General features: G+C 40.9%; 1 protein-coding gene across 5 annotated transcripts in view; it reads left to right on the top strand.

Annotated features, from left to right (window-relative positions):
• Nucleotides 1-12850, top strand: part of PRG4 (proteoglycan 4) — a 331309-nt gene that overhangs the window by 44671 nt on the left and 273788 nt on the right. For all 5 annotated transcript variants that reach the window (XM_085601683.1, XM_085601686.1, XM_085601685.1 and 2 more), the window contains exon 5: nucleotides 10926-11075. In XM_085601683.1, coding sequence (XP_085457809.1) covers nucleotides 10926-11075 — 150 coding nt within the window. The remainder of the gene's footprint in view (nucleotides 1-10925; nucleotides 11076-12850) is intronic.

Genomic DNA, 12850 nt, shown 5'->3' with positions numbered 1-12850 from the left:
GTAAACATTTCTCCTCATTACGCCTGCTCTAGGAAGGCGCAATGTTTTGGAGCTGCCCCAGGTGTACAAGATATTGTAAATCTGGGGCAGCATCAAAGTCCATAGGTGTTGCGTTGGAACACCTACAGCAACACCAATGGAACACCTCTTTGACGTAGAGTAAGGCAAGGTAGCGACTTGGGCTGCTTTGCCTTATTCCATATCTACAAGGCCATGAAAAGCCATGCAGAGTAGCTTGACGTGGCCTTGAAGATATGGCTAAGCCCTATGCGCCATTGGAACGTCACAAAAAGTGATGTTCCAGTGGTGCACAGCCCCTAATAAGTCCCTAACTGTGCTACTGCATACGTAGGCTAAACTTGTACAGATTGCTCATATTATAACACTTCATAGGTGTAGGGTTTAGTCACGACACTCATACCCCGGGAAAATACAAATGTTATTGGTTTCACTGGAGTGTTGTTAACAGCTTTGTAAAACTTTAAAAAATGGAAAACCTTAGAAATCATTCGCAAATATCTACGTCTACGTGGATTGACTTATTTTTAAAAAACCCTATGCTTTGGGCTCAATTCACAAAATCAGTTCTACAACTACATTGGGCTTGGATGTCAAATGATTGTGTTAGAATAGGAAATTCAAATTTTTTATTCACAAAACTTACATTTCAAATCACTATAGGTAAATACTACACCACAAATGTGTACATTTTGTGTTAGCTGATCTGCTCAGAGGGTAAAGAGTGGGCTCTCCACAACTTTGATTTTGTGAGAACACATAAACCCTTGTAAGATGCATTCTCCCTCTAAGGTCCCAATTACAAGTTTGATTATGCAGCGGCGGGACTGTCCTGCCGCCGCACCTCCAAACCCGTGTGAGAACGGCCGGCTATATTATAACTTTTTTAGTCATTGGCAAGCGATTCTTTGGCGTTCCAATAGCGGTGCCTATAAGATAGGCACCTCCATGGGAACGTCAAAGGAAGTTACATCATGGCATGGACTGTGAAGTCCCTGCCATGATGGAACTGGTCGTTTATGTACACGGAGGCGCAGGTTGTGCCCCCTTTCATGCATCCACATGAAGTGAGGCACAAGGGAGCCCTGTAGGACCCACTTTCTTTCCTCACACAACTGTTTTCATGGAGGAAAAACCTCCATTAAATCAGTGACGGTGAGGAAAGTCATAATATGCTTAGCGGGACCGCCGCGGTCCCACCATGCATATTGATGCCTCTTGACCACCACGCCACCACCGAGGAACAGTGGTTCCCTGGCGGAGTCAGCGCTCCCAGGGTGGCACAACCAGCAAGGTCGTAATGTGGCTGTCAGAGGTCCACCGCCTCAACACGAGTTTGGTGGTCCGAGGACCGCCAGACTCATAATTAGGCCCTAAATTTGGCCATGGACAGAATGGAAAGGGATCACCTGCACAATGTGCGTGGGTAGAGGGGAGAGGCTTTCTCTATTGGCAAAAATATTCAATATGAAGAAAACAAAAAGGAAACTTTTAATGGACAATTACATGTTTGCATTGCATTTACTCACACTTGTGGGTAACACAAAATGCACAATAAAATTCCACACCCTTTTCTGGGATTTTACCACCATTGGAGATTCCTAGGTGGCATTATGGAATCCTTTGAAGCTGAAAATTTACTCCAAACCCAGGAAGAATCCCACAGTAGTAAATTTCAGACTAAATTTTGTAATTTGGGCCCTAAATGCTGAAATATAGGGATGGACATGTTCTGTTTTCTGATGAATGATAAATTATACATGATTTTCCAAATAGAAAATACCTTCTTGTTATATGTTGAACACATTGGTATGGGGAGTTCTTGAAGCTTTTAAAGAGTAATTCAATTCAATTGAAACTTTATTGTTTCAGCTTATAAGTGCAAGCCGTACCATAAACAACAAGAACTAAAATCACATTTTTTTTACATACAATGAAATATAAAAGTTGAAACAATATCATTTGTAGGGGTAGAATGATTGCTATGGTAGATAAATCCCCCAAGCTTCTCAGTATTAAAATAAGGGGATAATATTTGCCATAGATGTTAACTAATAAAATATCGAATACTTATACCTTGACTTAAAAATAACGTTTTCACTTGTGATTACATGTATCAAACAGACTGCGATTATACAGCATTCATAAATTAGGACATTGTCAGAACTCAAATGTAATATAAGCAGAGTCCTGGTTGATAATTTGGTCAGAATCAGTATGCATGCACAAAGCCATGGCTTCCTTACAGAGTCTAATATTGTGGCTGACAAAAAGGGGATGAAGAGAATATCTTCTGACCTGCAGTGTGAGGTGGCATGGTGGCATAGTAGCATAAAATGCATAACAGATTCATCTCCCCCAACTCGCAATTGCAGCAGGTCACTGATGTAGTCCCTCTGTTAGACCAATTGCAATGGCAAAGTTCCTATTCTAGAGAGATCTTTTTATTTCTCTGTAAAGTCTATCCAGATATGGTTCAAATACTGGATTGGTTTTAAGAACTTGGAGGTGGGCTGCTAGTAGCCCCACAATGTAATTCTATACAAATACAAAATGTGGTTGCTCAGAGAATGCGCAGCCACCATTATTAGTCTCATGAAACACAGCAGGTTCGCTCAACCTTTTATCTTCAAAAGTTGATATTTTGATTTCCATCGAGCTGGGTGATACTTTCACCTTAAAGATAAGCGCTGCATAACTGTAGAAGGAAGTATTCTTATTTAAATCATCCTTATGCTGGTATTTATATTCTTGCCAACATATTATGGAGAAGGTCACAGGTGGTATGCAATTTTACGACTTCTGTGTTTTCTGCACAATTATGGATTTGCCACATTTGCCGCAATATTTATCATCAGCTGCATAATTGTCAAATTTTAATTTTAAGAAATTTTGTTTCTAGCTGAAACGTAACAAAGGTTATGTGGCTGCCTGTGTTGTCACCCAAGGAGGGCTCTTCACAAAGATTGAATGGTCACCTTTTTGTTGCTTATTGCTAAATGTTGGTTTCAACCTGTGTACTAATGAGGTGAAACATATGCCAAGACAGTGTTAAGAAGTGTAAAAGAGACAAAGTAATTACATTATATCACAAACCGTTCCGTATTACGCAGCATAATTTGCTTCTTCTTGCCACCAAAATTAGTCAGCTCTGCCACATAATTTATTCCTTCCCTGCTTCATAATCCTAGTGGCCCTGATTATGGGTAGAAATACTTCAGGACCCACATTAATCCCATGTTCTTGGAATCCTACATTAGGTTGTCTACTATTCTGTAATGTATAGGTCTCCCAGATTTCTCCAGATCCAGGATTCCACTAGCCAAGAAACTGTAGGCACTTGTTAAATAATTAGCAAAAAAAACTCAATGGACTGAATTGTAGTTCTGGCTGTTCATGATTTAGCCTATTCTTCTCTTGTATGCATGGTATTGATTCCATAAGAAGAAACGTCACAACACATGACGATCTATTGCGTTGTTATAGATTTCTGCAGGTTTGCTGAAAATATGTGTTTTTTTTAATAATGTATTTGACTCCACCCATAGCAAAGGGGTCTCTGCACTTGAAAGTGGCCTAGATACACTTTTACCTTCTATTCATACCCGTTTTGTACTCACATGGGCAGCTGGTTTTAATATCCAAGCCTGCCCTATTTCCAGTACTAGGGTCTGTGGGGTTACCAACCAAGGTGGGGCGGGATATACACACTTTTGTCAAAACGAGTATGGGGGTTCATTGAATATTGTGATCACCAAGTTTGATCAACAGTTACTTAAATGTGACTGCGATAACAATAGCAGGTCAGATTCCAACCTTTACTGGAAGAAATGCACCAACCGTCATTGACCACATTATGATTTCCGCATCCGCTAGTAAAATGTGTGGTGCCCCTAGTGTCATCCAGTTGCCATTAAGCCATCATAACTTTATTATACTGACATTTTTTTTCTGAGGTAGGAAGTGTGAAGTTCCATTTAGAATTGTTAAAAATATACCTAGTAAACCAAATGAGGTATGTATCAAGTGGGCTAGCATGGATCCCCCCAAGTTATTACATGATATAGTTTCTAGGAATTATGTCGATATCTCCTACTGCCTTAACGATGAAGTTAACCCTAACCAGTTATTGGTCAGTTATACCCCTATTACTTGCTCAATTAATTCTTTACTCACCCGCATTTGTAATCCAATACACACGAAATGCAGAGGTTGGTTTGATTGTGCATTACCAATGCCTCCCAGCAATTGAAACTGGCCCTTCACTATCAACCCAAAGATAATGAGTTAAGACCCTTCGATTTAATTACTAACAGGCACTTTCTGCCTGGGAAAAAGAGCTTCAAGAGGAAACTTGGCTTAAATTGTCTCAGGCTGCAGAAACCTCAGATAATAAACTATTCTGGGATACAGTTAATTCACCATTCCTAAAGAGTAACTGGATGCCAGAGGTTTTCTCCCATGTTCTTATGATACCTGGGTTGCCCACTTTTCAGATATCTTCAAACAGTCTGATTCTATGAGTGGACGCAAACACAGTGAGATGCCGCCGTGTTGCTGGACTCCTCTTCTATTGAATATTACAATTGGTGAGATTTTGTTAGCCCTGAAAGAAAGCATAGGGGTGAAAGCACCAGGCCCTGATGGGGTCCCCGTGGACGTCTTTAAAACAGCCATAGACTTGCAGGGCCCCATTCATACCAGGGTATTTAACACAGCTGCAACCAATGTGAATTCATCATCATGGGGTACCTCCACCATCATACTTTTTTCAAAAAGGGCAGGAAATCTGAACCAAAGAACTATCGCCCAATATCACTATTAGATTCCTCGGTGAAAGTGATGAGCAAGGTATTGATAAAGAGATTAGAGGATGGGCATCTGAACACTTGATCCTTTTACCAGCAAAGTTTGGTTTCAGACAAGGTCTGGGGACTTTAGAGCAATGCGTGAACTTGGATCTGCTAATAGGTCAATATTCTTTTTCTTTTTTAAACTATTTTTATTGAATTTTCATAATTACACAAACAATACAGTCATGGCTTTCAGTCTAAGGTACAATTACACTAGTTATTGCTTCTCATATGCAAAGACATATTCAATAACTTTAAGAAGGGGTAACGTTTTTAACATAGCAGCTATTTAATCCATTTCTCAACCGGAGCCCATATCTTAGAAGCAAGCTCCCGCCTCCGCCTACCCTTTATTGAATAGACTGAGGATTCAAGTTTATGGATAGCAAGCAGTCTAGTTCTCCAGTTGATAAATGTCGGGGCTTCGGGAGAAAGGCATTGTGAAGTTATACATAAACGGATCATAGACATAGCAATGAACAAAAACGCAGAGGTATACCATGAATTGCCCAAAGATACTACCCCATCGTAACCCATTATCACCATCTCAGGTGTCAAGGTACATTGAATCTGAAACGTAGAATTAATAAAACGTTCTATATCTGATATTAATTCAGTCAGGTTTGGACAAAAGAAAAACATATGGCTTGCATTTGCTGTGTATAACCCACACCTTGAGCAATGGTCCCCTTTTCTACTACCCCATTTTGCAATTCTTGCAGGTGTATAATAAAGATCAAACATTGACATATAACTTTGAGTCCGGAGACTACCAGAGACCAAGACTTTACTAGCGAACTCCAAGGCCGGGTTTAAATCCATACCAGTCTTCCCTAATTTATCTGCCCACCTTAACCCTTGTGCGCATAAATCATCCGGTAGGCTAGATAGTAAGTGCTGATATATCATACCGATTTTGGCTTTCTTCCGAATGAGTTCAAAAATCTCAATTTTATCGAATAGTGAGGGATTTCCTACAAGTTGTTCAAGCAAAACACTTCTAACCTGAAGGTATTTAAAAAAATCATGAGAATACAACTGATATTTATCCTTCAAGCCTAAAAAAGATAGCAGTTGTCCATCCCCCACCAAATCACCGATAACCTGCACTCCTTCTACTTGCCATCTAGACATTACCTGATCTTGAAAAATGAAGGGTGAAAAAAGTCGGGATGCTTTAAAAGGGGTATATACGTTGAACTGGTGAATAGACAATTTCCGCCGAATTTGCTGCCAGATTAGAAACATGGCGTTAATTACCTTGAATCTAGTTTTTTTTAAGTAACTCTGTTCTAGAATTTTAACCAGGATGCCCTCAGCCGCAGTGCCTAAACCAATCTCAAAAATAGTAGGATGGTTACATAACGAAGCTTTGAATCTATTGCCTAGAAGCGGCACTCCCAAAGTCTGTACTATTGCAGACCAATAATATAGCACCAGATTAGGTACTGCCCAACCGCCTCGATTCAAAGGAAGACACATCCACTTGGCAGCCCTGCGAGAGCGCTTATACCCCCACAGAAACCTATAGCAGATCCTGTCTGCCTTAGCCAGACTGCTTTGAGATATTACTAAAGGAATTGTCCTAAAGAGATATAAGAACTTTGGCAATATAAGCATTTTGAGAACACTGCATCAAGTGTAAATGATCCAATCGTTCAAGTTTAGTATTTACTGGGTCTATTACCGGAAGAATATTTAAATCCGAAATAGCGTCGACTGCTGCTGAAATTCTTACCCCAAGACACATTGCTTCCCTGACTACGAAAGTCCCAGAATATAACATATCTGGTGTTTGAACAACCTGGGTCTTAGCCACGTTTAACTTATACCCAGACACCGAGCCAAATTGTGCTGCAGACACGTTAAGTACCTGAAGTGCAGAGAAGACATCCGATGTTAACACAACGATGTCGTCTGCATAGGCAAGGGCTCGATACTCTGGGGCGCCAACTCTTATAGGTACTATACTCCTATCCCCTTCAATTTTACTTAGAAACGGATCAATGTATAGGGCAAACAGTAAGGGTGAACACGGACACCCCTGTCGAGTGCCCCTGCTAATATTGAAATAATCGGTCACCTGGCCCGAAATGCGGAGTGCTGCCTCTGGAGAGATGTACAATGCCTGAACAGCTTGGATAAATTCAGTACTAAAGCCCTTCCAACTGAGCACGGCCCAAAGAAACCCCCAGGAGACCCTGTCGAACGCTTTCTCAGCGTCCAACAGGATCACCCCGAGGGGAGAGGCCGTGGCCTGGGCCCAATCCAATAGCGCAATGACACGCCGAACATGGTCTGCTGTGTCACTGCCAGGGATAAATCCATGTTGGCGCAGGGATACTAATGGGACTATTACCTCGACTAGTCTAGAGGCTAGTATTTTCGAAAATATTTTGGAATCGCTGTTAATAAGAGAAATTGGCCGAAAAGATGATGGGCTCAACTCTGGCTTACCTTTTTTTTTAAACAAGACAATCGTAGTCTGCCGCCATGAGTCAGGGACCATTCCCTTCTGGGCAGCCCTAAAGACAGCAAGGAGATTGTGCCGAATCTCTGCTAAAAAAATCTTATAGCACTCGAGAGGCACCGCGTCTGGGCCTGTGGCCTTGCCATTGGCCAATGCTTTGACCGCTAGTACCACCTCCTCCCATGAGATAGGGGCAGATAATGATTTGTTCTGTTCAGGTGATATCTTAGAAGTGTTTTGGCTCGATAAGTAGTCCCCAATCTCTGATTCTACCTGGCTACTCTCAATATCCTCGGTCTAAAGCTCTGCATAGTATTTTAAAAATACTCCATTTACTCCTTCTGGAGTATCCTTAACCATACCATTTTCATCCTGAATTCGCGTGACACGACTCTGTACGCTTTTCTGATGGAGCCTCTTCGCCAATACCCTACCGGAATTTTCACCAAATTCGAACATCATGGCACGGTATTGCAAATACTTAGTAGCTAAGTCCACGCCGAAAGACTCCAAAAATTTAGATTTTAATATAGCTACAGCTTGCTGGGCGTGTTCTACATCACAAGCATTTTTAATTTTAGAAGCTAGTTCTAATTCTGCTAATCTAAGCTCCTCCATACGACAATTCAATTGCTCTTGCTCTTGCTTCCACAGAAATGAAGAGAAACTTTTAGTCTCTCCGTGAACTGCCGCCTTTAAAGCATCCCATACCACCTGATCAGGGGCTGTACCTCTATTGATATCGAGGAACTCTATTAACCATTTTCTTATATGTGCCTGGTAGGCCTCATCAAACAGAAGCTTCCTTTCGAAAGACCACTGCCTGGGGGGCTTCCTAATTCGAGGCCAGGAGCACTCGACAATTAATGCATTGTGGTCAGATAAAGTCCTAGGAGAGACGTAGATGGAGGATACTTTGGCAAGCTGCTCGGAGACAAGAAAATAGTCAAGCCTAACCAATTTATTATGTGGGGCAGAATAGTATGTATACCCATCATCCGATTTTTTGTGTCGATTCCACAAATCTTCCACCCCATGCTCTTGTACTAAGGCCTGAAGTGCTTTAAACACCTTGGGCTTCCTACCACTATAGTTACTATCGACTGCCAAGTTAAAGTCACTAAGTAAATTGATGTTCAAATCCCCACAGATTAAAAGTGGATAGGGCCAGGTAGCTAATTCTACATTTAAGAATTTGAATACATCCGGGTCGTCGCTAGTAGACCCATAAACCGTACAAATGGTTAGTGATCTTTGCCCGAGCTAATAGGTCAATATTCTTGTGTTAAAGGTGGCATTGTGCCTTTATTTTGCAGATCTAAGCAGCACATTTGACTTAGTAGATTCTCCCATCCTTTAGGCAACTATGCTTGCCCCTGGTGCCCCTAGACCCTTTATTTGTTTCTTGGACGGCTGTAAGAGAATTTAACAAGTAGGGTTCGGTTCAGACCTCATGGTGAGTGCACCCCAAATTTCAATGTGAACATAGGCATCCGGCAAGGTTTGTCCTTGCCCCCCTATTGTTTTCCTTGTTTATTAACAAGGTGGACAAGGCCCTTCCGGCGGTTCAAGAAGATGCTCCACGAGTCTCCGGGAGTCCTATACCAGTGCTATTATATACGGACAACACTATTTTGATTTCTAGGACCCCTGTTGGCTTGCAGAGATTAATGAACACATTTGGGAAATTTATCTCTGTGAGGAAATTAGTATTTAATAAAACTAAAACGTTTACCATGATGTGTGGTGACAAGCCTAACACATGTAAACCCTTCTACATTAACAATACCCCAGTAGCCACTGTTAACACCTTCTGCTATTTGGGTATTACATTTGCAAGTAGTGAGTCATGAGCTAGCTAATGTTAGAGCTAAAATGACTGGAAGTGCCCATGGGATTTTTAGGTTTTCAGCGAAATTGGGTAGTTGCCCAACCTGAATATGGTAGCGATTTGTAAGACTAGAGCAGTTGCTACCTCTACCTAATGGGGCTGCCGTGTGGGTTTATTTTAATAAGAAATCATTGCAGATCGAGGAAAACTGTTTTTTAAAAATGTTTACTATGTTTACTTATGCCAGCCTCTACGGAGATTGCTCACAAGGAGGTTGAGCTTCAGTTTTTGGAGGACCTGCTTATGCTACGTCCCTTGCAGCTCTGGCATTCTATTTGGGTTATATGAGATTGTCTGTCCTTGGACAAAGCCTTGAGCATCCCTTGGTTAGGTTACATCAATTCCATTCTTAGCAGTCTGTTTAAATTGCCAATCTGGTCCAACCCCGCTCAGGTGAGCTCCTTAACCAAATTGTCCATTAAAAATACTTTTATGAATCATCGAAGGGAATGTCATAAGAGATCTGAAAGGGAAAACCAACTGTTATGTTCTAGGTGTCACTTTTCCTGGAAGAAGGTTGTCAAAACTATTTATCTAGGGTTACTAATTTATTGCATCGTTTTGTATTAACTAGATTCAGATTTGGGACTGTCCATCATTTGGTGGCCTTCCCTATAATGAAATCTTAACCTCCAGATACAATTCCCTGTAACTGTGATGGGCGGAGCAAGCAAAGTACGGGTTATTTTATGTTATGTTCAGACTTGTATTCAAATTTTAGGAGCTACAATCTAAAATCCCTTCTGGTAGCACGGAACATCAGATTATTTATTGCCTCCCTGAAATTTATGCTTGATTTAAATGACAACAGTGTCTATTTTAATGTTGCACTTTTTATCTTGAAAGCATTCAAGGCACAAAAAAGTATTATGATTTAAATGTTGGAGGACTGCAGAATTATTAATCTGATTTGATGTCTATTAACTGTAACTAGTGAACAAGGATGAAGTTGTTTATTTTAGGTATTGTCTAGTATTGTTCCTACAGGTTTTAATTGCTTGTATTTGTTTTTATTCCTCTATTCACATTTATGGCTGGTATATGCTGAATAAAGTTTTGAATCGAGTCAAATCGAGTATATATCTGTAAAAATATGTCAGTTTCCACCAGTTTTGAAAAGGTGAAAATACATCTGTTTCATAGAAGATAAGGTTATTGGTGCCCTTTACAGAAATATAAAAAAATATGTGTTTCATACATTATTTTGAAGAGACAGAAATGTCTGCCATATTAAGATAATTGTTGGAAACTAATCAACAGAAAAGAGCAAGCTTCATGTCGACGCACATACCCCATCTTATGAAGATAACGGCATAAAATGTCTCTGGGTATCCTTCATCATAAGAAAAGGTTCCTGAAATTTGAATAGGCATTTTGAAAAAATTATTTAGTTGAATGTGAAAGAGGGAGTTTCAAAATCAAACATCACTGTTACGCAGAATCTGAAAAAAACAGGGCACGTCAAATGATAAAAATAATAATAAAAATGTGTAACATGTACATCTTTAAAATGCAAGACTTTTTAAAGAGGGACAGGGAAGCAGTCAACTCTAAAGACAAGAGTAAAGTTCTGGATGTCAAACCAATTCATGTGCTTGCTTATTTATTCATGTTGGGTGATTTAACTGGCACCAACATGTTGCCTTTTAGTAGATGTACTTTAACTAACACAGAACTGTTCCTGTCTCTTCAGAACCAACGAAGAAGCAGAAATTACCTCCTCCTACTCGACCTTCCACCACCTCAGCAACTCCGACTGAAAGGAACAAGGTTCCAACCAAAAAGCCATCGGAAATTCCTGACAAGAGAAAGCAAGCAACAAAACCCAAAAAAAAGATACAAGGTAAAAATATGTACGTTATTGCGGTGCTCTTCTCCTCAAATCAACCAACAGAGGGTACAAACAGTGAAGGCAAATTGAGGAAGAGAATCAAGGGGTGTGATTTTCAGCTGATACCTAAACACATTTCAATCACCTAGTCAATTAAAAGTTGGCCGAACAAAATACTGTGCTTTGCTTTCGTTCTCAAATGAGTGATGGGCCAGATGTACGACCATAGCATTTTACGACTCGCAAATTGCGTGAAATTGCGACACGCAAAATGCTATGTGCAACAGTGTCTGAGACACTGTTTGCGATTCCCAATGGGGTCGCAAATTGCACGCCTCATGAATATTAATGAGGATGGCACAATTTGCGACCCCATTGGGAATGGCTAGCACTCCCAGGGATGGTGGCCTGCTGGGGTCAGCAGACCACCATGTCTGGGACTGCTATTAAATAAAGCAGTTTAAAAGAAAAAAGCAGCCCGTTTTCCTTAAAGGAAAATGGGATGCATTTAATATATTAAAATGAAACTTTTCAGTTTTATTTTTTAAGGGCAGGCAGTGGTCCCTGGGACCACTGCCTGCCCTTAAAAAACGTTTTCGCATGCATTCCCTATGGGGAAGTGGTTCCCCGGGGGCCCCCTTCCCGTTTGCGAGTGCTTTACCACCCTTTTGAGAAGGGTAGTAAATGGCGACTGCAATTGCGGTTGCAAAACCTTCATACATAGCTTTTGGAGTCGCTATTAGGAAGGGACGCCCTTGGAAAGCCCCTTCCTAATAGCGAGTCGCTAACCCTATTTGGCGAGTTGCAAATTGTTTGCGACCTGCAAAATAGGGTTGGTACATGGGCCACACATTTCTTGCTGTCGCAAATGGGCCTAAAACCCCTTTGCGACCGCAAAAAACGGTCGTACATCTGGCCCAATGTCTTTAATGATGTCATTTGTGAGTTCATGCGTAAGCAGGGCCCATTTTGTGGACAATGACACTTTTTGCTCAAACCTTACCTTCTATGCTTTCCTTGATGTTTTTGAAAGTTTTTTATTGGGTTAGCGACGTTACATACCCTCCTTTTCACTATATTTTTTGGAGTGGCAATCAGTTAAATGACTTAAAAGGGATGTGATCTGTCATAAATCAGCTGTTCAGGTAAACGTGAGCTAAAGACTATCGGGCGAATTCACAAAAGCATTTATGAGTATGGAAAGTAGCACTACAGGAGTACTTTCTTAAAGTACTCTTGTTAACACCCGCACTTGGCCCACCCCAACAATTCCATTATGAATAACTTACATTGCAAAAACATGAGGCGTGGTTGTGCTTTTTGGAATTATTGGCTGCAGTATTAATTATCATGTATGATTGGCAAGTGTCCATCATTTGAGGGTCAGAAATCCCTCTCAAAGGTCATAAATCATTTTGAAAGGACCATAAATCTTGCTTAGTCATAAATCAATCATGTTTGGTTATAAAACATGCCATAAATCATATTACACTTCTATTGTTGCTGTGCCATCAAATATACACGTCAATTTGGGAGGTAAATAGTTTTTCCATGTTCTAATTGTCCTCTGCCCACGTAAGGGGGTAGCCTTTTACTGCTGTTAGGCTCAACTCGCTACTTTGTCCGTACATTTGTGCCCTGCCATCTGGCGGGTCTGGGCAGCAAGTCCTGTGCTCTGCGTACTTCTCCCGTCGGCCGACTTACCCTGCCAAAAGGCATCTCCAGGTAAGTGGCCTCCACCCACCACTCCACCCCATTGGGGTGTGTCCTTTTACCAACACTTGTTC

The sequence above is a fragment of the Triturus cristatus genome, chromosome 4_2 (genome assembly GCF_964204655.1).
Source record: "Triturus cristatus chromosome 4_2, aTriCri1.1, whole genome shotgun sequence".
Classification (NCBI taxonomy): domain Eukaryota; kingdom Metazoa; phylum Chordata; class Amphibia; order Caudata; family Salamandridae; genus Triturus; species Triturus cristatus.
The sequence above is the reverse complement of the archived record's forward strand: the minus strand, read 5'-3'. Positions and strand labels throughout refer to the sequence as shown.